We start from the raw sequence: 20,764 nt of genomic DNA on the forward strand, positions 1-20,764 counted from the left end.
CCATTTTCTGCAAATAGATAAAGATTTTTGGACTAAGAGACAAAATTAATGCAGAATATTTTTTGATGATTAAAAAATATTACAAAGGTTAAATTGAAATATATGAACACTGGAAAACTATACGATTTTAAATTTGTAATATTTTTCAGATTGTCTTGGATAACAAAAAGTAGAGAGGTAAAAGTACAGAAATTATACAGACGATAAGGAAGTATTCTTTTTAACAATTGTAGGTAAATGATAAGGAAGTATTCTTTTTAACAATTGTAGGTAAATAATTTTGACGTTCTTCGATAGATGTGGTTACAAAATTTAATTGAACTTTAATGTAGTAGACTGGAAAGATGTATATTATTTTATAATTTTATAAATTAACATTATTTTTATTATCAATTTATTATGTTTAATATCTATAATAAGTAATTGCTAGTTTTATATCCGTATGTAAGTTGAAGTCTAAAATTATGGAAAACCATTGTTATGTAATTATAATTGCCCTATGGTTGCTCAGTTCTACAAGGTGTTAATGAGTATATTAGTCTACAGAGATTTCAATAATAATCAATAATTATCATGTCGTTTTGTATACTTGTTTTCACATTGTTAGTGAATACTTTACAACATATATGCCCTATCATTCTTCAGTTTTATGCTGAATATTATAAATTAAATATTTTTAACATTTTAATTTTTATAAAAAACATTATGTTGATTACATGCAATATTTTGAATATTTATCTTTCCTTTTTATTACATTCTCCTTCAATTGATTGAAAAATACGATACAGGGTAAATTAGGCATAAGATGAGATCGAGTTAGGTTCGATGTACTTATACATATTTTCGGTCGATGGAATAGTTCCAATTGTGGTTAAATCATTTGCGGTCACAGGTGGAATTCTTGTCGTTTGCGGTTTACGATTTGCGGTTATAAAGCTTTTCTTCACGTTTTATTTTGGTTTAGAACTGGCGGAGACAAACATAATCTTATGTTCAGAAACAAATGTTACAATAGCTATGTAATTCAATTGCAACAACAATTTCTGGTTCAAGTTCTAGTATGGATAATCGGGATTGAAAAAGTTCCTAATCTTATCTTATACATGATGTAATGAATTATAGTTCTCTTTACTAATTTCATTATAATAATATCAATTATTTTATCAAATATTTAGGTTTCTTACAATAGGAGAAAAGACAAAACACAGAGTTTAATGTAGATATTGCAAATTATATAACTTTTATATATATATATAATACATAGTATACTAGTATTATTTTCAATTTACAAACATGCTCTCTGTTCTTTCTATTTTGTTTTGTACACAGAATACATGTATAATATATTGTTAATTTCATGCAATATCATTTCCTTCATGAGAGTAAGTAGAGTGGGTTCTGTTTAGGGTAGACGTTCAGTTTTCTATAATATAATACAATATGCTACCGAGGTTTTGACATTAAAAAATATGACTTTAATCCACTTGTTATTTCTCAATGACCATATGTGATATCTTATTCTACAGAAAATGCATGGTATCGTATCCCTTGAAGTCAACGTCGGCAATTCCTGGAGTAGAAGAGAAACTGAAACTTTAAGGCTCTCGCGGTATACCTCTTATATCACTGCTTTGTATATTTCCGCTGCTGTATACTCCATTTACCGCATTTAACTTTCTGCTACCGCCTGGAACGTATAATTTGCGCATTCCCCATATTTCTCTTTTTACCAAGCCAAGTGTACGAACACTGATATTTATATGCATTTAGGTCAAGAACGTTGCTGCTTGACATTACGAGCGATATTACATTCACGTGTGTCATTATTCCTCTCTCCCTTTTGCTCCTTTTTCCGTCTCTTGCTTTCTTTGCCTCCTCTGTCACCTTTTTATACCCTTTTCGTTCCTTTTGCTCTTCTTGTTCGTACTTCATTCTTTTTCCCTCGTAGCCTCGATTATACGCCATTTTTTCTTCGTTTACACTCCCTTTTAAATCTCTCTATACCTTGGACCAATCTATCGTTCATTTTGGAATTTTGGAACATTTTGTAATTTTTTTAAATTCCCAAATTGTATTTTTCCTCCATTTATTTCCTTTCTCATTTGTCACGATATTTTTAGTTTCACTTTCAACGCGTTGGAATATTTCCTTTCGCTGTTTTCATTCACGGCTTATCTATAACTCGTTCGTTAAATTGTTTTTGTTATCTTAGTTTGAATTTTTTGAACACCTTGGAGCAGCCAGTTTATTCAACTTCTTCTCACGTATTCCTTTCTTTAATTTTCTTTTTCAGTTTCTTCGCTGTTGTAGTTTGTTTTTCGTTCTCGATCTCAATTGCATTTTCTCGCTGTTTATCCTCGCTTCTCGATCTTAATTAAATCTTCATAGAGACACTGATCAACTGGCGAAGACGCGATGATACAAAAAGTTAATTCACAGTTTGCACAATTAACGAGCTATCGTAAGGAGTGGTGCATGTGTTCCACGAGTGATATAACACGAATTCAGATTTTATCGCGATGTTTACTCTTTATTTTCTGTTTTCACTTACCCATTTTCGAGTGGGTTAAAATGTATGCCCTTAAAGGTGCAGCCAGCAGAAATGCTGGCACCCCTGCTCGCACTAGGGAGTCCACTCTTCTGTAGACCCTTGCACTTCCGGTTGTATTGTTGCCAGATATCACAGAAAACCACCCTGGAATTAGAGAAAATAGAAATAAAGTTTTGTACTTCGTTCAGTTAATTATGTCACTTAATTATACAACTTCTATCTAATTCGTTTCTTAAAATTTTATTTAATTTTCCTTAAGCTCTAATTTTCCATTAACTCTGATTAATAATTTAAAAAAAATATAGGAGACTGTACTAACACATTTATAATACTATTCTGATGTTAATAGAGTCTTAAAAAGTAGGTAGAGTGAATAAATAATAAATTCGTTTGATTGTAAGATTTTTAAGTTTATTTGTGTCATAGTTAAAATTGTTTTATTATAAATATAATTATGAAATATTTTTTTAGTCCTAAGTTGAGATTGACTACTATCATTTGTATACATAAATGATAATGGTAGATAGCTTATAATCGCAGATGGAATTATTATATTCTTTTCAACTAGTTCTTATTACTGTATTTAGAGAATTTAATTTTTAAAAATAATTTCATGAACATCATTTTATATTTGTGAATTACTAACAAAGATAACAAGTCGTAAAAGATAAAGAGTAATTAATTGATATAAAATAACCAATTTTGTTTTAATAGATAGCACTTGTACTCTCACATCTATATTTTGAAATTGCATTCACGATTGTGCTCGTCTGAAACAATAAATCTTGCGATGATCATCTTCCGATGAAACTATAAATTAATTTTCGAAGTTGTACTCGTTTGAAAAAAAAAGAAAAAACATGAAAATTGCAAAGAGAATTGCAGGAGGAATGTCGTAAGACCCTCTGCTTCCTATGATAATATTTCAGGGGAGAGGTTTGTGTAGAAGCATTAGGCGTGTAAGAATAATACTTTCTACGATTGAATGCAAATTTCACTTCTCAATTGCTTCGAGAGTAATGATATTCAGACACGGGAACGACCATTGATGATTGTTCGTAATGTGCCAATGTAATTTATTAATAAGGGAACTGACATTTACGTTTCATTATTGTTGGATATTTTTCCAAAATGCTCGTAACTTAATCTTTCCGTGTTTCTTATGGCGATAACATAGCTTCAACATTCTTATCACGTTAATGCATATTTTCTTCGAGATTCATTTTAATATTTAAGTCGATTATAATATTTGATCTGTGGCTACTTTATCGTTAGACTAGGTGCCAGAATTTTTCCTCCTGTGAAAAGTTTGATGAATATATCGAGCGTCAGGTTACATTATGAATAATGGATGATGCAGAGAGCAGCTGAATAATGTCAGTAATAAAATAGTAGGCTAAATTGGTTTCTGCAAAGTGAAGAAATAATTTGACCCTGCAGTGCGTGTTTTACATGAAATTATCAAGTCAAAGTAGCTGCAAACTGCGAACAGAATGTCTGATTAATTCACAAAGGTAACAAAAGAAAACTGAGAATTACATTACAGTACAATTTTTGTATTGTAATTAATAGATAATTCTTTTTTCTTTTGGTTGTAATCGATAGACAATGAAATTTATATTGTAACAGATATTTAATTGTTCGGGTAGAAGATAGTTGTTCAATGGCAAAATTTTTAGTCTATTAGAATGGAGGAAGGTACATGGGATAGGGATTATCTGCTTTATTTTTACAAAGCGTTATTACAGTTACATGTAACTTTACGCAGAGAAATATAAAATGAACGTATAAAAATAAAATGAGTGATAAAAGCTTCGTCCAAGATTTATGATGATTATGCTAATGAAATGCGACGATCATGCCCATTGATGCAACTTAATTTACGAGCATGCAATTTTAAATAGAAATAAAATATTCGATCAATGTTAATATAATTTCAAGCAGACACAATTATGAAAAGAGAAAATAATATATGCATTTTCTTACCCTTTATTATTCATCTAATAAAGAATTTATGAATTAGCACAAATACTTTTAGAGATTCTTTTAAAGGAACAGGTTTATGCCAGAGGAACAGGTTTCTAGTACAGAATTTTATGTATACATAATTTGTATATGTAAATAAATGATGGATATCTTCTAGCCTGTCTAGAGAATTTTACAGATCCTACAGATTTGTAATTTATAATCGCTTTCAGTGATACACTGTTTCTTTCACTTCCTTCCATACTCTTGCATTCGTTAGGCTTATATTTATCTTCCACTGTTTTATTGTCTCGATATAATATAAATATATAAATGCAAGTCGTGTAAAATGTAGGAATAGTTAGATATAAAGATAGAATAAAATTAAAATAAAATATTACTATTAGAATAATTTAATAATATAACAATGATTAGAATATGGCAGGCTCCAAATAAAACTTCTCATTTTGTTTTGAAAGAACTAATCAGTTGTCTGTATAATAATAAAATATTAAAATAATATTTCAAAAATAGGAAAGTAACCAAAAAGTTTAAGATAACCGAAATACGATATTTTATTTCTTTATCACAAAATTTTTCTTTATTCTTCCCGAAGAATAGTCTCCAAAAATAATCTCTCCAGTTCCTGCAATGAAATACATTAACAAAACAAAATACCCAAGCTGGGATATCGGGACAGTTAACTGCAAGTGCATATATAAGCAAAGCAATATACACAACTCTAATAGGCTTAATTCACGAACTTACACGAGTTCCATATTTTTCACCCACCGTTACGAGCGTTACATACCATCGAGCACCAGGTGATCCCGTAAAAATAGAGTTTTCACGTTACGTTTAGCAGCGGTTGTTCGCTGCACCGGCTGATATATTCGCTTAGCTGATCCGGCCCATAAATCAGCCGGGGCATTTTCAGATATCGCCCCGGACGAACAGATTTACGTTCAGGTACGGTGCGCGTAAAAATGGCCGGCCGTATTAGCAGTCGTTTCGTACGAGTACTCAATTACCCTGCCTCTTACAAAGTCGTGCGCGGACAGTATAAGTTACGGGACACTAAACAAAATACCTCGCAGCTTACCGTTTCGTGACGTTAACGGGCTTTGTTTCGCAGTATATTACGTGCAAGTAATTCGCGCGTTATATCGGCCGAACGAAAAGGACGCCCTCGCCGCGGAGGCGCTGAATTATATTACACCCTCACGCGCATGCGCGCGACTCACGCTGCGTAGTACGTGTGCGCGAGGCCCGGCTTTCCGCTACTCCGCGCGTATAGATACTATGGAGAGCCGTGTGCGATCGGTAACGAGAAACGTGAGAAGAAATATAACAAGACGCTTTTAAATTATAGTTAACCGCGCCGGCGAATACGGTGTGTGGCCCCCGTATCGTTCGCTAACCGATATGCGTTATGCATATAAAATTATCTCGCGTTGTTATTACAGCCGCCACGAGTTACGCCGGCGATTCGAGTAATTACGATACAGTTTGAGCGGACCAAAAATGTTGCCGGCAGACTACGTCTTTTGATTTCTGCCGGCGTTCCATTGGGGGAGAGGCATCGATGCGTGTGCGCGCGCGCTTCTGCTGGGCAATTAGCGAATGCCACGCAATTTCCAATGGAACACGCCGGAAACCGTTCGGTTTTCTTCTGGCTATAATTGGTCGCGTTCTTCGTGCTGCGCTTGCGAGAGCCGCCGACTCCGGAATGTGACAGGTTATCGCGTTTCCATTTGATTTACTCTCGGAGACAATAGTTCCTTTCGCATTCGTTTTTCTCTATTAATTTCCTATTTTTCTTTTTTCTTTTTCTTTTTCATTTATTTTCCTGTCTCGGTGCAGTTAGAACGTATTTCGCAGTTCGTATACGTCGAATAAATTTTTCGTTTTCTCGTTCAACGAATCATCGGTTAACGCAGTAGATACTCTTAAAGCAGACGCAGAGCTGAGCGTTCAACGATCACTTATTTACATCGATAAACGTTCAGCCCAAGTGATTTAAATTGTTTGCGAGGCAGATATTTAATAACGCGGATGACTTTAAAATATGGTAGATATAATCTGCCATTGGCTCCTATAACTTGCTCAATTGACGTTTATGACTTGTCAAGTGAGGTAGCTAAACCTAACAATTAGCAAGAACGTTTACATGCATTTATATTATACGACTCCCCTCGGTGAAGGCAGTATTTTAATATACATTATCACATCTCTCATAGAATCTTAATCTACGATTTCGTATAATACTCACAGAGATGTGTTCGAAATTGATACTTCAAACTGAAAATCGTTGAAATCTTCAACACGGATCGCGTATTCCCAGAAATTTATCACGGGCACAGGCACAAAACTGCACGCAGACGTGTGCAACAGAAATCACGTCACCGGAGGAGCCTGGTAACGGTACGCGGAACAAATCGTGAAGTAATAAACATTTTTCCCCATCCACTGGAAGCATCATCGAAGTAACTTCGGTTCGCGTGTTTCTTCGCCACGTTTCTTCCTCATTCGCCAGAACTGTTTCCCGTGGTTCGATCGCGACCGTCTCTCCCTCTTCCACCATGCCGATAGCCCTTTCGCCTGATGCCCAAGCACCGTTCGTTTTGTTCCTCGTTTCGATTTGTCCCCTTCGCCGATCTAGGAACCGACCGCAACGATCCGACGAAGAAACGAAATATCGGCTCCCCTTCCTGGTATCGCCGCGGTTCGCGGCATTATCCCTACGTGTTTTGCCTCGTTTTCTCCGTGCTGGCGCAAGATCGAAGTTGCCGTTATGTCATTCGTAACGGGCTTCCACGCTACGTCTTCGGGAACTGGTGCCAGCGACGGTTTGCTACGGTTCGAACGGTGGGCGTGTAGAGCTTACGCACGATTTACCGCCGAACGCCGCAATTTTACGCTTTCCGCGTTTTCCATTTCGTTTTGTGGATCGTAAGTAACAAGCGTAATACGCCGTTCCGCTGTCCTTGCTAATTTACGAACTTCCACTCGGAGAGTAACGCACTGCGCCTCGGTGTGGAATTACTGGGAACCGTGAGGCGATCGGCGTGTAAAATAAAATTACGAATTCTAACGAGAGTTCCGTGTTGTTGTTCGTACCCGAGCCTAGTTGACGCGAAGTTCCCGGCGGACGTGGCGTTACGCTGTAGCGGCGCTAGTAGTAACCGCGTCGCGCGACTGGGCCAATGGCGTCCGGTGGGTATTAAAATGTAGCTTGGGAATCGAGCTTTATTCGGGTTTTACGTAGATTGTACGCGTGACTGATCTTGCGAGTGTTACTTGTTTAGATGTCAAGTTTATAAATGAACGATCGGCGGACCTAACACAGCTATCGATGATGATTTAATCGAGCCTGTCTCGTATTAATTTGCGTCGAAAATGTGTTACGAATATTCACAGGAATATACGTGTAATTTATCGATAGCTAATTTGACGCCTACTCGTTCTGGTTTGGCTCCAGACGTTTCTCTAGAGAACAAACTGGCGCCAAGAGCTTAAACGGACTGGATATCCTTGTCCACCGCCTTCGCAATTATCAATGTCTCAATTATGGCGGCTTAAGTCACGTCATAAGATCCACGGGCACTCTCTTTACAAGATTAAACATGTAACACTGATCCTGCGTCATCCCTTCCACCCTTTTACGATTATGTTAGGGAAACTGGCTCTATTACTCCGTGGCCAATGAGGCCCACATTCCTGAGCCAATTTACCAGCCACATGCAGTACCCATACCATCTCGAAAATTAATTCGATTGGAAGAGCTTTGCATCGACGAGACCTTCCGAGTTGTAGTAACATCGTCCAGGCAGCCATACGAGCATCCCCTTATCCAAGTCTAGCTCGAATCGCAGGTCACCAGTTGGCGTCCCGTGGTGGCAGAGAAAAAGCTGGCCTAGAGGCTTCAAATAAATCGGGGATTCGCGTTCCGCCGTGTTCGCGGTTGGTGGTCTTCCGAAGAAGGACGAAGGATGTAGCCATTTAGTAGGAAGGAAATACACGGCGGCGTGTTTCGGTTTGTCCGCAAAAAGCGTTCCAAAGTTCGACGACGATAGGCAGGCGCGCGCCCCGCGGCGGTAATAGCAGCGAGCCACAGCAACGGGGACACGGTAGCCGAGTGGTCGGCTGATCGAAGGTCGGCTGGTTCTTTTGGTCGTCGCTAATTGATTTAAGAATGCCGCCCCGATGCGAATGCACGCACGCTGCGCCTCGAATCCGGCCTTTAAGGACCGTGTGTGCTTGCTCGAGCACGCGCGCGCGCGAGCGCGTTCGTGCTGATCGCTCGTCCTGGAATGCCACGGCTCTACCAGACGACCCTTAGCCAACCAGAGACCTAAATCTTTGGGCCATCCTCCTCTACCTTCCTTCTCCATCGCTGTGGCCGCTGTGCAGTTCGTTTTTGATATCGCTAAGCCAACACGAGGAACGCAGTTGGACAACTACGACTTTTTCACAATTCATGACGCGTGCTGGGGGTGCTGGTTATTTAGCTAGTTGGCAAGATTTAGGGGTAGAGAGTTAACGGATTTGCTTTCATGCCGGTGGTGATTTGGGGAATTTTTAGATGGAATTGCAGACTTCTAAGCCTTTTGATATTTATGTACCTGTGCTTATGAGAATATTGGTAATGAGAAAATGGCAGATTTCTAATTGATGATGAGTATATTCGTAGAAACAAGAAACTCATTTTTGATATTTAAAATACAATTTAGGTAAAATCGATATTAATAAGAATAACAATTTTATGAATTTGGGTATAATTTAATTCGATTGTACAAGAAGTGTACTTCACCTTCGTCGAGTATATGGCTATTTAGCTAGTTGGCAAGATTTAGGGGTAGAGAGTTAACGGATTTGCTTTCATGCCGGTGGAGATTTGGGGAATTTTTAGATGGAATTGCAGACTTCTAAGCCTTTTGATATTTATGTACCTGTGCTTATGAGAATATTGGTAATGAGAAAATGGCAGATTTCTAATTGATGATGAGTATATTCGTAGAAACAAGAAACTTATTTTTGATATTTAAAATACAATTTAGGTAAAATCGATATTAATAAGAATAACAATTTTACGAATTTGGGTATAATTTAATTCGATTGTACAACAGGTGTAGTTTGCCTTCGTCGAGTATATGGATATTTAGCTAGTTGACAAGATTTAGGGGTAAAGATTTTACGTATTTTCTTTCATGCCAGTAGAAATTTGGAGGATTTTAGTTATAATTGCAGACTTCTAAGTCTTTTCATCTCCATGCACTTGAGCTTATGAGAATATTGGTAATGAGAAAATGGCAGGCTTTTAGTTGTGATGAGTATATTCATAGAAACAAGAAATTCACTTTTGATATTTAAAATACAATTTAGGTAAAGTCGATATTAATAAGAATAAAAATTTGTCGAATTTGGTTATAATTTATTTCAATTGTACAGCAAGTGCCATGCACTTTGCCTTCGTCGAGTGTATGGAGTACACTTTCAAGATTATATAAAATGTTTAAAATTGAGTTTGAACTTTGTACGAAGAAACTTTTTATTTTTTAATTTCCTTTTAATACGTAACATACCCCGTATCTTCGTAACTAATGAATACAGCACCGACACTTGCACTACCACTTGAAAATAAACAAATTCCACTTTCCATGAATAACTTGCCGTTACTTTCAAACTCGCAATTTCAAGGTCCTTCGTTGAACAATACCGTGCATAAAATGCAGCGCTGGTTGAACCGATTTAAATCTACTGAGAAAATACATTAAAGTAAGTTTCAACAGAAACCGAGTGTGATTTCTCATCTTCTCGTATACACAATCGACGCAGGATACCAGGGAACGTGTACTCCGGAAAAGAAACGTTGCAAATGTGTACTGCTCGTAATCAACAAAGAATTGCACAAGCGGGCTTCCTCCACTTTCCATTTCCACGCCCGCATCCGACATAGTTAACGCGACCTGCCCGTTGCATTCAGATTACAATCGAAGAGATTGTCGTATCCGTTGGAAAAGTCCATTGAAAAGCCTGGGCTGGAAGAGGGGAAAAGACGAGTCACGTGAACCCGGTAGCATTTCCTTTCTTTCGCATCGACTTCCTCGACTTCTTAATTAGGCTACGCTATCACGCGGTTACGCAATTAATGATGTAATTATATGGCTTTCCGATTAATTATTCAAGGGGATAATGTTAGTCTCTGAGAAAGGACCCGGTGCAGCCGTGTCAAAGTCATTGTCAGCGATGCGCGTGATAATGGTTCACTTTTTGCTCGATGATTCCGTATTCGTTAATGGGAAGAGATCGTTTCCGGGACTTGCGCATTCGTCTAGAGCTCCTTTTATGTGGCTATTATCCCCTTGTAACGCTCGATCGAGCAAATAACGAACGTTTGGATGATTGCGTGGATAAAGCAGTGCTATTAGCGTTAAATAATGTTAGCTTGACGTTTGTGAAAATTGAAAGGGCATCGAAGAAGATGAAGGTTGATACGAGTAGCAAATTTATAATGGATATACCGTAATGGGAGACGCGAGTTTTATGGAATTGTTTGCAAATTGGAATAGTTTGCAAATTAAACATTGGATTACAATTTTATTGGCTACTTATACCCTTTGGCATTAGTCCTTTGATATTATTCCTGAAAATGTATCACTTTGTAAACATAAATCGCTTCCTTTTGCTTTTTATTGGTCATTAAACATCGCCATTTCTAATCTATTATTAGTTACTTCGGGGTTATGCACTTTAGTTTATTTCCTCTTCTTGGGTGTACATACATGGTGCTCTTAGTACTGTGTGGGACCAGTTTGACAATTAGTGATGGATAGAATATACCCAGGAAATAAAGAAAAAGAAAGCGGAGAAAGTTTATATAGGTATATATTCTATTTCATTTTATTCCATTGTATTAAAGTAATTTCTAATGACACAAATGATAAAATTGATTTCACTAAATTATTTGCATTAGAAATTAGATAAATACTTTGTACCGTCGCCATGTCATAACATGGCGGCTGTAGCTAAGATGGCCGCTCCGAACATAACCTATACAGTTCGTCAACGGCATTCGTCATACAATGGAACACAAAAATAATTAATACTTAGGAAGAAAGTTAAATGGTACACACATTTATATAAACTATCTCTATTATTCTCATGTCTTCCATCTGTCATTAAAAGTTAGTCCTATATAACAGAAAATTCCCTATATTCCCTATGTACTCATATTATAATAAATAAAAGTTTCCATTTCTGGTAGCACAAAGTAAATATCACTATATTATTATTTACCGCATATTATTGCAATTCTTTGCACCATAAATATTTAATTACTATCAGTTATTAATTATCCTCTTCATATCTTAGAGAATAGTTTATCTTATATATTTAAACGGAGTAAAATTATCTCAAATATACATAGATAGAATATCTAACTTTTATCCAATCAAAGCACTCTTAATATCATGCTGAAAGAATTCAAAAAAGTCCTAGCACTTCTAACGTCATGCACGCATATTTGAACGGTACCAACACCAGTTATTACGATTCCGTTACAACACGACTCCCTTTCTTCTCTAAATCAAAAATGTTACGCAAAAGGTGATAAATCCGAACCTGACTCAAGCCGCATTTTTATCGCACGTAGCTTCCAGTAGTCGGAAGTGACACATTAGTGGTCCACGCTCGGAACTCAGCGATGCGTTGCAAAACGGAACGCATTGCGGATCCAATTCCAGCACGTGTCCAGGCTCTAACTTTCAAGGCATGGGCGTTGAATAAAGCCATGCACCGTGCAACCCTCCCCTCTGGCCTAGAAGCTAACTAATAGACCTAAGGATCGCGAAGGAACCGTGCATAAGGTTGTTACCCCTCTAGGGACCAGATGTTCGCGTGATCCAGGTGCACCTACGAGGTCCACGTCACTTTGTAACGCTCTTCGGGAATTAATTCTGACCAGGATTTTTCTCCGACTCGTGAAAGGAGCCTTTTTCAGCTCCTTCACCCTTTTTCAGTGAAATCGACAGAGGTGCGCACGAGTCCAGATGCTATCTTCTGTTCACAGACTTTTAAACCGCCACGGTATGCTCCCGCGCTGGAATGCTTTCACGCCAACTTTACCTTTGGTTCTAACGATTAGCGTCGTCCCCTTTTTGCAGTGTTCAGCCTCGAGATACGTGTTTATCGCAAAAAAATGGCGTGGAAATTATTGGAACGTTGTTCAAACACGTGGCTCGTATTTGTAGCTGCTTTTTCGTGCCTTAAGTTCTGGGTATTATCTTTTGTGAATGAAGATTGGTGGTTATGTTTAGTAAACTGGCGACTCAAATTCTATTTCTTCGTCAAATTCTGCTTTGTCTTCGGTAAGATGTTAATCATAGTGGTGTTATGATATTAGTTATTATTTCTAGGTTGAAATGTTTGTTGAAGGCACAGGGTGAGTCTAGCAACTGGGCCGAGCTATAATTCTGTTCCAAGTGAATTTAGGGAAAATTATGCACTATTTAATAGTAATAATAATTAATAGTAATGCACTGTTCAAATATAATAATTAAGCTCTACACTTATGTTTATTCTTTTTCAAATGGAACTGCATTTTTGAAGTCGAAAGGTATTAGGATACGATATAAAAAAATTAATATTTTCGCAAATATTTCAGATTCTATTTAATTTCGAGATCGATATCACTGTGTATATGACGATCGATATCACTGTGCATTTTTTAAATGTATTTTTTCGCGAAGAATTTTCTTGCTTACGTTATCGTTAAAAATTTAAGTTTCGTTATTTTAGATTTTTTAAAGGTATGGCTGAGCGTGTAAAATAATTGAATAAATATTTGGTTGGAAGTATTAACTCAACACCGATACGGAGAGATCGAAAACATCCCGCGATTAGAACAGATATTATCATCGTTAATCATTGATGCACCGTAAGATCTATATTTCTTGATAACCAGTACCGTAAGATTCATACTTCATGATACGCAAGATGCGCCGTAAAATCGATACATCTTGATATGTAATATATGTCTTCCTGATTTCATAATGTTGCCGATTTTTCGCAATTTCACGATATTCAACCGGATCCGTGATATTTCATATTTGCCGCGCTTTCCTTTCAACGCCTATTTACTTCTTGTCAAAGGGCCATTGTGTTTCGCCAGAACGCCGGCTGTAATTCGAAATAGTTTCTTCGAAACCGTTTCTACATCTCCGCTGCGCTGATGGATTTCCACAGAACCTTATGCCCCGTTTACACCGACGACAGCGATCACTGCGCGCTCTTACCGTTAGCGAATGACGTTGTCCAATGTTATTGCGCTTTTTATCGTCTTGGTGATATTTCCTAGTAATATTTTAGAGCAGATAATAATATTGGACGAAAGAAGTCAATTTTGGTCTAAAACATGCGACTACAGTATCAATAACTCGGAATACACTTCTCTTGTAAAACGTTAAGTCACATTTCTATGATATGCATTTTCAATTTCGTGGAGTATTAATTCATAATTTTATACGATATTCGTGCTTAATTTGTTGTTATTAGACTGTTTACCTCTTTGACATTTTATTTACCAATTCCCAAGAGCCAAATAATTTTTATAGTTCTTTTGCTTTCTGTAAATTATTTTCGCTTCTTTAACCTATAAGACAATAGTTCTAATAATAATTAGAAAAAGAAGGTTTGGACGCAGTTAAAGTGGCAAAAGTAATATCACAACCAGCGCAACAAAGTTTACAATTGCTGTTATTGACACACGGAACTTTCATTAAAATTTATTAGATCGATTGCATTAAATTTTACTACCATTATGCCAGGGAGATTTCTCTTGTTATCGATGCATTGAAATAAAATCGAATAAGAAATTTATCGGAAATGGAACGTAATAACCCGTCAGTTACGTAGTTTCAGCATTAATCACGATAGAAATTGCTTAAACTAACCTATAACTGCGATCATAATTATATGGAAGAGGTGGCGCTGCTAAACGTCTTTCACGCCGGGCATACAAGTTGCTAACTTCCTCGTCGAATAGCGTTTTAATTATGTGGCATCTCGATTACGCCTTCACACGCAATTTCGTGAAATGATTGTACAACATAGACGATGATAATTATTTCGATCGGCCGATAATGCTACTCGTTATTTCAAGGTGTAGACGGTTTTATATTTCGTAATGCTATGGTCACTGAGCAACGATCACCGGTGGTATTCCCCTGTTCGTGTGAACGTGGCATTAAAAGCCTTTGAAAATAAACGCGCCTTTCTACGAATAAGAAAGTTGCATCGAATAGAAAACGGATCGTCAGTTTCGACCGGAAATTGTGGTATCATCGTGGTAGTTTCGCGACGTTAGAGAAGGAAAGGATGTATAAACAGTGGGCCAATCCTAGGGACTTTTATTGGTTCGAAGGTTGCTCGTTTAGGTCCTATCGACCCAAGGAAATTAGATAGCTCACCGCAGACAGACGAATCGAAAGAGAACGGGTCCTTCGCTCCTTTATCGTCCATTTTTGTAGGCTCACGACGTCCATAGAAGGCTATAGTCGCGACGTAATGACCGTTATTTAAAAATCGAGGGAGCAGCTATTGCCTGGGGCACGTCCGGTGAAATATCCTTGCTTGGCAGATAGAACGTCGATTAGGAGAGTTCGAGGCAAATGTAACGAGACATTAAGTATATTAGGTTTTGCTTGGTCAAACTTCTTTCAGGTGGTTTCGATAAGTTCACGTGGCCTGCGAGATTTTTCTTCTTTAGTTACTTCGGATCATGGGATTTTCAGGAAAGTGAAGTATATTTCTTGGAGATCGTTTATATTATATGGATACAGCAAAATAATGGATAGATTGCACTGTGTGAACTAATTTAGCGATGTAAATTTAATTCTAATTTCGAATAAAAATGGAAATTCATGTGTATTCCCATTCATAATTATGCTTTGAGAGGAAATAATTAATTCGTATATTCAATGCGTGATTTATCTAACGTCCTTTAATAGCAAATGTCAAAACTGTTAATTATCTTATAAATCATTCGCTAGGATGAAAGAGTAGTTGGGATTTGATTAAAGGAAATGTTTAGGTACTTATATGTTTCAGATGATATATAAATATATAGATTAAGCTTATGCCAAATTTCAAATTATCGTTCCTCTGTTTTCTATGCTATCGAATCTTATATGGAGCGGATACTGGCAAATATTAGCTGCTACTAACGGATATTAATAGATACCAGTGAATATTAACATAACTCCGAATATAGAATATTAACTGATATTAGTCGATATTAATCGATACTAATCGAAATTAACGGTTTACCCAAAGAATTCTACTATTTATCGATTCATCGTTTTAAAGAACTATTAAAATATAATAACTGGATAAATTTGATTTATAAAATATTTAAATAGTCATTTCTATGAAACACATTCCACAAGGTAGAATTTTGCATTTCAAAATCGTATACCTAATCTATAAAAGTAATACTAGTAGATACCAGTGAATATTATCAAAGCTCTGAATATAGAATTATGATATTAATCGATACAAATCGAAATTAAGGGTTTACCCAAAGAATTCTGCTATTTATCGATTCATCGTTTTAAAGAACTACTGAAATGTAATAATTGAATAAATTTGATTTATGAAATATTTAAATAGTCATTTCTATGAAACACATTCCCCAAGGAAGAATTTTGCATTTGAAAATCGTACACCTAACCTCTAAAATCCGATACTAGTAGATACCAGTGAATATTACTAAAACTCTGAATATAGAATATTAACTGATACTAGTCGATATTAATCGATATTAATCGATACTAATCAAAATTAACGGTTTACCCAAAGAATTTCGCTATTTATCGATTCATGGTTTTAAAAAATTATCAAAATATAACAACTGGATAAGTTTGATTTATGAAATATTTAAATAGACATTTCTATGAAACACATTCCCCAAGGTAGAATTTTGCATTTGAAAATCGTACACCTAACCTCTAAAAAGCGTCTTCCACTTCGCCTAAATGTACGTATGTACACATGAGAGCACTTCCTCATCTCGCATTCATCCGGCTTCCTATTCCAACAATAAGATCAGTAACGCGGAATTTGCTTCTAATCAGCTAACTTGTGCTCGCTTTTCGATCCTCGATTGTGTTCGCCTGACCATTGTAGTAGTTAAAACTGGCATGATTTGCAGCCAAGCGAACAATGCAGTAGACCGTGGACCTAGCAGGCCAGTAGTACTCGCGGTAGACAGGTTAAATTAGCGTGACTTGTGGTCACAGAACTTTCCTTGGCACTTTACTCTGCTTTGGAGATCGACAAAGAACCCGAACCAGAATTTTTGCATGTTTAATGACACTGTTCCCCGAGTCCTGCTATTTCTGCAAACGGCCATAATTGGAACGACACGCGTTTCACGCCTGCGGAACGGTTCATTATGAAACAAAGCATCCTGATCCTTATCCCCGGTTTACAGTTTCAAATTAACTCTGGCTGAATTGCCTTTTTCTTCGGGCTATTTAATGAATTTAATGTCACACGCGCGGCCATGTATTTATGCAAAAATGCAGCCTGTCGTTTCCAAGGAACTACGGTGGGCTTGGATTCCCACGATGAAGAGAGATCGACGAAAGATGACAAGAGTAATCCCTAGCCCCTTGACTACGACACACTTTGATACGTAGTGGCCATACCATACGGCAGGAATTGAGTTACGATGTGCGCCATTTTTGTGAAAACAAGCGCCCTCCGTGTCAGAAAGCCAAACTACACCGAGCGCCTATAAACGCCCTCTATGTCACAAACGCAAAATTTCTAAGCGTCTATAGACGCCCTCCGTGTCACAAACGCAAAATTTTTAAGTTCCTATGGGCGCTCACCGTGTCACAAACGCAAAATTTCTAACCCCACAGTGGCCAAGGGGTTAAAGGCTGTTTACCTATGAATAAATACGAATGTCACTAAAATGGAACGTCGTTCGATGGTTTTTCAATTATTATAGATCCCTTTTTCTCCGAGTTCCAACGTGCACAATGTCATATATTACGTTTTCATCGGATAAAAATTTCTTAGATTATTTCCTTTAATATCTTGATCAAACAAGCATCCTGGTATCAATAAATATCCGCTGAGTTTACGATACCACTGAACGATTATAACAACGGATTATCGCTGAATTTAGTTTTACTTTTATCTTATTTAAGGTTAACGTAATTTCCGCGACTGGAATCATCAAATTTAATTACCCTCGAGGGAAAGGAAAAAAAGGACGCGAAAAAGGTAGCCGATTTTATACGCCTCAACGACCCATTTGTCGAGAAACGTACTCGGAACAGCGAGACTCGATTTATTGGAAAAAAGATTCGACACTATACTTTACCTGCACTTTCACGGTTCAGGAACATAGCAGAGATAGTCGTAATAGGACATATCCTTTGGATTTTTTATCCATCCATTTTCTCATTTTCTTTTCACATGCTCTAGATTCTTACGGTGGTGGCTATAGTAATGAATTAACTCGTAATTAAGGATGGCAGTTAAATCCAATAATAGCTCGTGATTATCCTGCGATTTTTCCAAATGCTCCTGACTTCTTGTTTATGCTCTCGCGTATCATCGGATGTCGAGTATTAATTGTGGAAAATTACGGTGATGCTGTGATAATTCTAGTACCACCAGGAGGTAATATCGGCTAGCCTGTCCCATGCAAACGCGGGATTTAGTGTGTTTTTAATCAATTACGTAACTCCAGCTTGATACGAGGATCTATCCATATGGGAAACCGTATATTGTTCGCGATCCCGGTGTACGTGGTTGAGAAAATGTTGGAACAAACGAGAATACATAGAAGGGGCTTGGAACGACCTTCTGTAATCACGTTTAATTTGTCAGAAATTTCCAGGCTAGAGGTCATTCGAAAGTCTCATTGTTACAGTTTATTGAACCTCTTCCTGTATCATTTAGAATGTGTGCAAGTGGAAAGCTTTCATGAGATGTTTTATTAATAAGGATGTTGAGCTGGCGTGACTCGAGTTCGCAAATCTGCCGGTGTCTAACAAACTTTTCTCAATCTCATTACATATATTATACACGTATACATATCACGATAAAAAATGTTCGTTAAAAATATTCGCGTCAAAGTTATCCATTGTTCTCGATGTTTGCCATCAAAGGCTGAACGTGGAGGACCACGAATAATGAGACCCCCAAATAGGTCTAACACTAGAACTACCAACCCAGTGAAAATGACTGGTCCCAGAATTTTCCTTTTTGCTAATCATCGAACACATACACCAGCTTTAAGAATAAAATTGGTAGCAACTTCATGTTAAGAAAGAACTGTAATCGATATATTCACTCGTATTCATCGTACCGCTGAAATTACTATAATCTGTGCACGTTATAGTTAGGTGCCCACTAAAGATCGGTAGTTCTAGTGTTAAGACTACTTACAGAAATATAAAAGAACGTGGAGAATTCGTTTGGAGAATTGAATTATACAAAACTGGAGGGATCTAAATTCTTCACACTTCGATCACCTTGTATATCCCCGATACAGGAATAGGACTTTCAGCCCTGATCCTATCACGAGCGCAAGCAGTAAGCCAAGCAGAACCGAACATGTCAAAGAACAGAAATGCACTTCGATATATCACTGGTCACTGACTAAACGTTCAAAGAAGCCTCGGTATCTAGAATCAATCTAGGTATTCCAAGCCTCTGCTTCCTCCCTGTCTAAAATCCCCGTGAAACATTCGTTTCCCGCCTGCGCAGGAGACGCGTCAGAGATGCCTGTAGAAACGGGTTGTCCAGCATCGTGGTTCTTCCTACGATCCGCATAGTTCCCCCATATCCGTGGAATGTAAATTTCAGGACAGGAGCGGCGGTCGATGATTTTCGACGTTGCAAAAAGTTTTCATCCGCTGGATGGGATGGGGTGGGTCGGCAGGGCAGGCCAAGAGTTTGTTCGGAGGAGCGCGTTTGAACGGCGTCGCGAGCACATCGGTTGGGGGAGGGGAGGGAAGAAAAAAAATGGAAGGAGCCGAAGGTCTCCTGATGAGAGGGACGAGGCCGTCGACCCCGGCGCAGAGCTGGAGGTTTACACGCCTAATAAATTACTGTAAACTGGAGCCCGGAGTCGTAGCCGAGGGTTTGCACGAATAGTAGTTAAGTGAGCCGGTGATTTGTGCGATATCGTCCATCGTCGCTATCAGTCCCTGGAATCGGATGCACGGTTGAATCTTCCCTAGTAATTTTATCCCGGTTGAAGGTTCAAGTTCCCTCGACGTAGATTCCATTTCCCCCTTACTACCGATTCTGTGGCGAAGATCGGCAACAGTCGTGGAATTGGCCTCGTCTGGAGATGTTCGTGTTCGAGCCGGCTGGCCGGATCGACGTTTTTCCCCATCTGGTGGAATTAAAATCGATGCGCCGTAAGTACCCGGCTGATCAGACCGTACGCCATTATAATTTCATAAGCAGCTTCGACCGGGTAGCCCCAACGCCGGTGTTCCAGGATACTTTCCCACTCTCCACGGAGTTTGATGCACCCTTGTGGAGCTGGGATACGTTCCGGTGACCGCGACGCCCCTTTTTTGTACGCCTCGAATGTCTTCATTTCGTTCCCCTGGTTACGCCGCGTGTCCATAGGAAAAACCAGGGAAAAAATCCTGCCAGCTTTTTGCACGCTGTCGTAAGCTGATTACGATGATTTATGGCGAACGCGAGGCATGCTTTCGGTGTACGCTTCGTCGTGGATTATTTCTTGCCGCCCCACCACGCCGCCTCGCCCCCACTACCTCGCCTCTCGCGCGCTCTTCGTGGCGCGCATCGATACTAAAATGGACGTTCCGCGTGGGAATATCGGAAGTGATTCCTTTAATTCCGCAGCGATTTTTGGAAAACTTTTTTTAATTTTAGTCGCTTATCTCGTTTCAAAGATGAAACGCAGGAAATTGAAATCGGTACAGTTAGAATATCCCTTGGAACTTTGTTAAAGGGATTTCGAAGATGGAATTTGGAGCTATTAGAAAGTTAAAGAGGTTATGGTCAGCGTTGGAAGTTAAGAAAAAGAATATTCACACTGCCGGTAAATAATGATCGTTATTAAAATTTCTTTATTCTCTATAAGTTTATCTTCCTTTCCTATATGATGACTGATTTGCGAATGTTTCGTAAAACGAATTAAAATGCACTGATATTACAGTTTACGATAAAGGTTCATAAATTTGC

The 20,764-nt window shown here is 38.0% G+C and overlaps 1 protein-coding gene across 1 annotated transcript in view; it reads right to left on the bottom strand.

Annotated features, from left to right (window-relative positions):
- Positions 1-20,764, bottom strand: part of LOC108545830 (uncharacterized) — a 32,366-nt gene that overhangs the window by 2,788 nt on the left and 8,814 nt on the right. Inside the window, exon 2 of the mRNA XM_017897622.1 lies at positions 2,552-2,695. Coding sequence (XP_017753111.1) covers positions 2,552-2,695 — 144 coding nt within the window. The remainder of the gene's footprint in view (positions 1-2,551; positions 2,696-20,764) is intronic.

The sequence above is a fragment of the Eufriesea mexicana genome, unplaced genomic scaffold (genome assembly GCF_001483705.2).
Source record: "Eufriesea mexicana isolate 0111107269 unplaced genomic scaffold, ASM148370v2 scaffold592, whole genome shotgun sequence".
Lineage (NCBI taxonomy): Eukaryota > Metazoa > Arthropoda > Insecta > Hymenoptera > Apidae > Eufriesea > Eufriesea mexicana.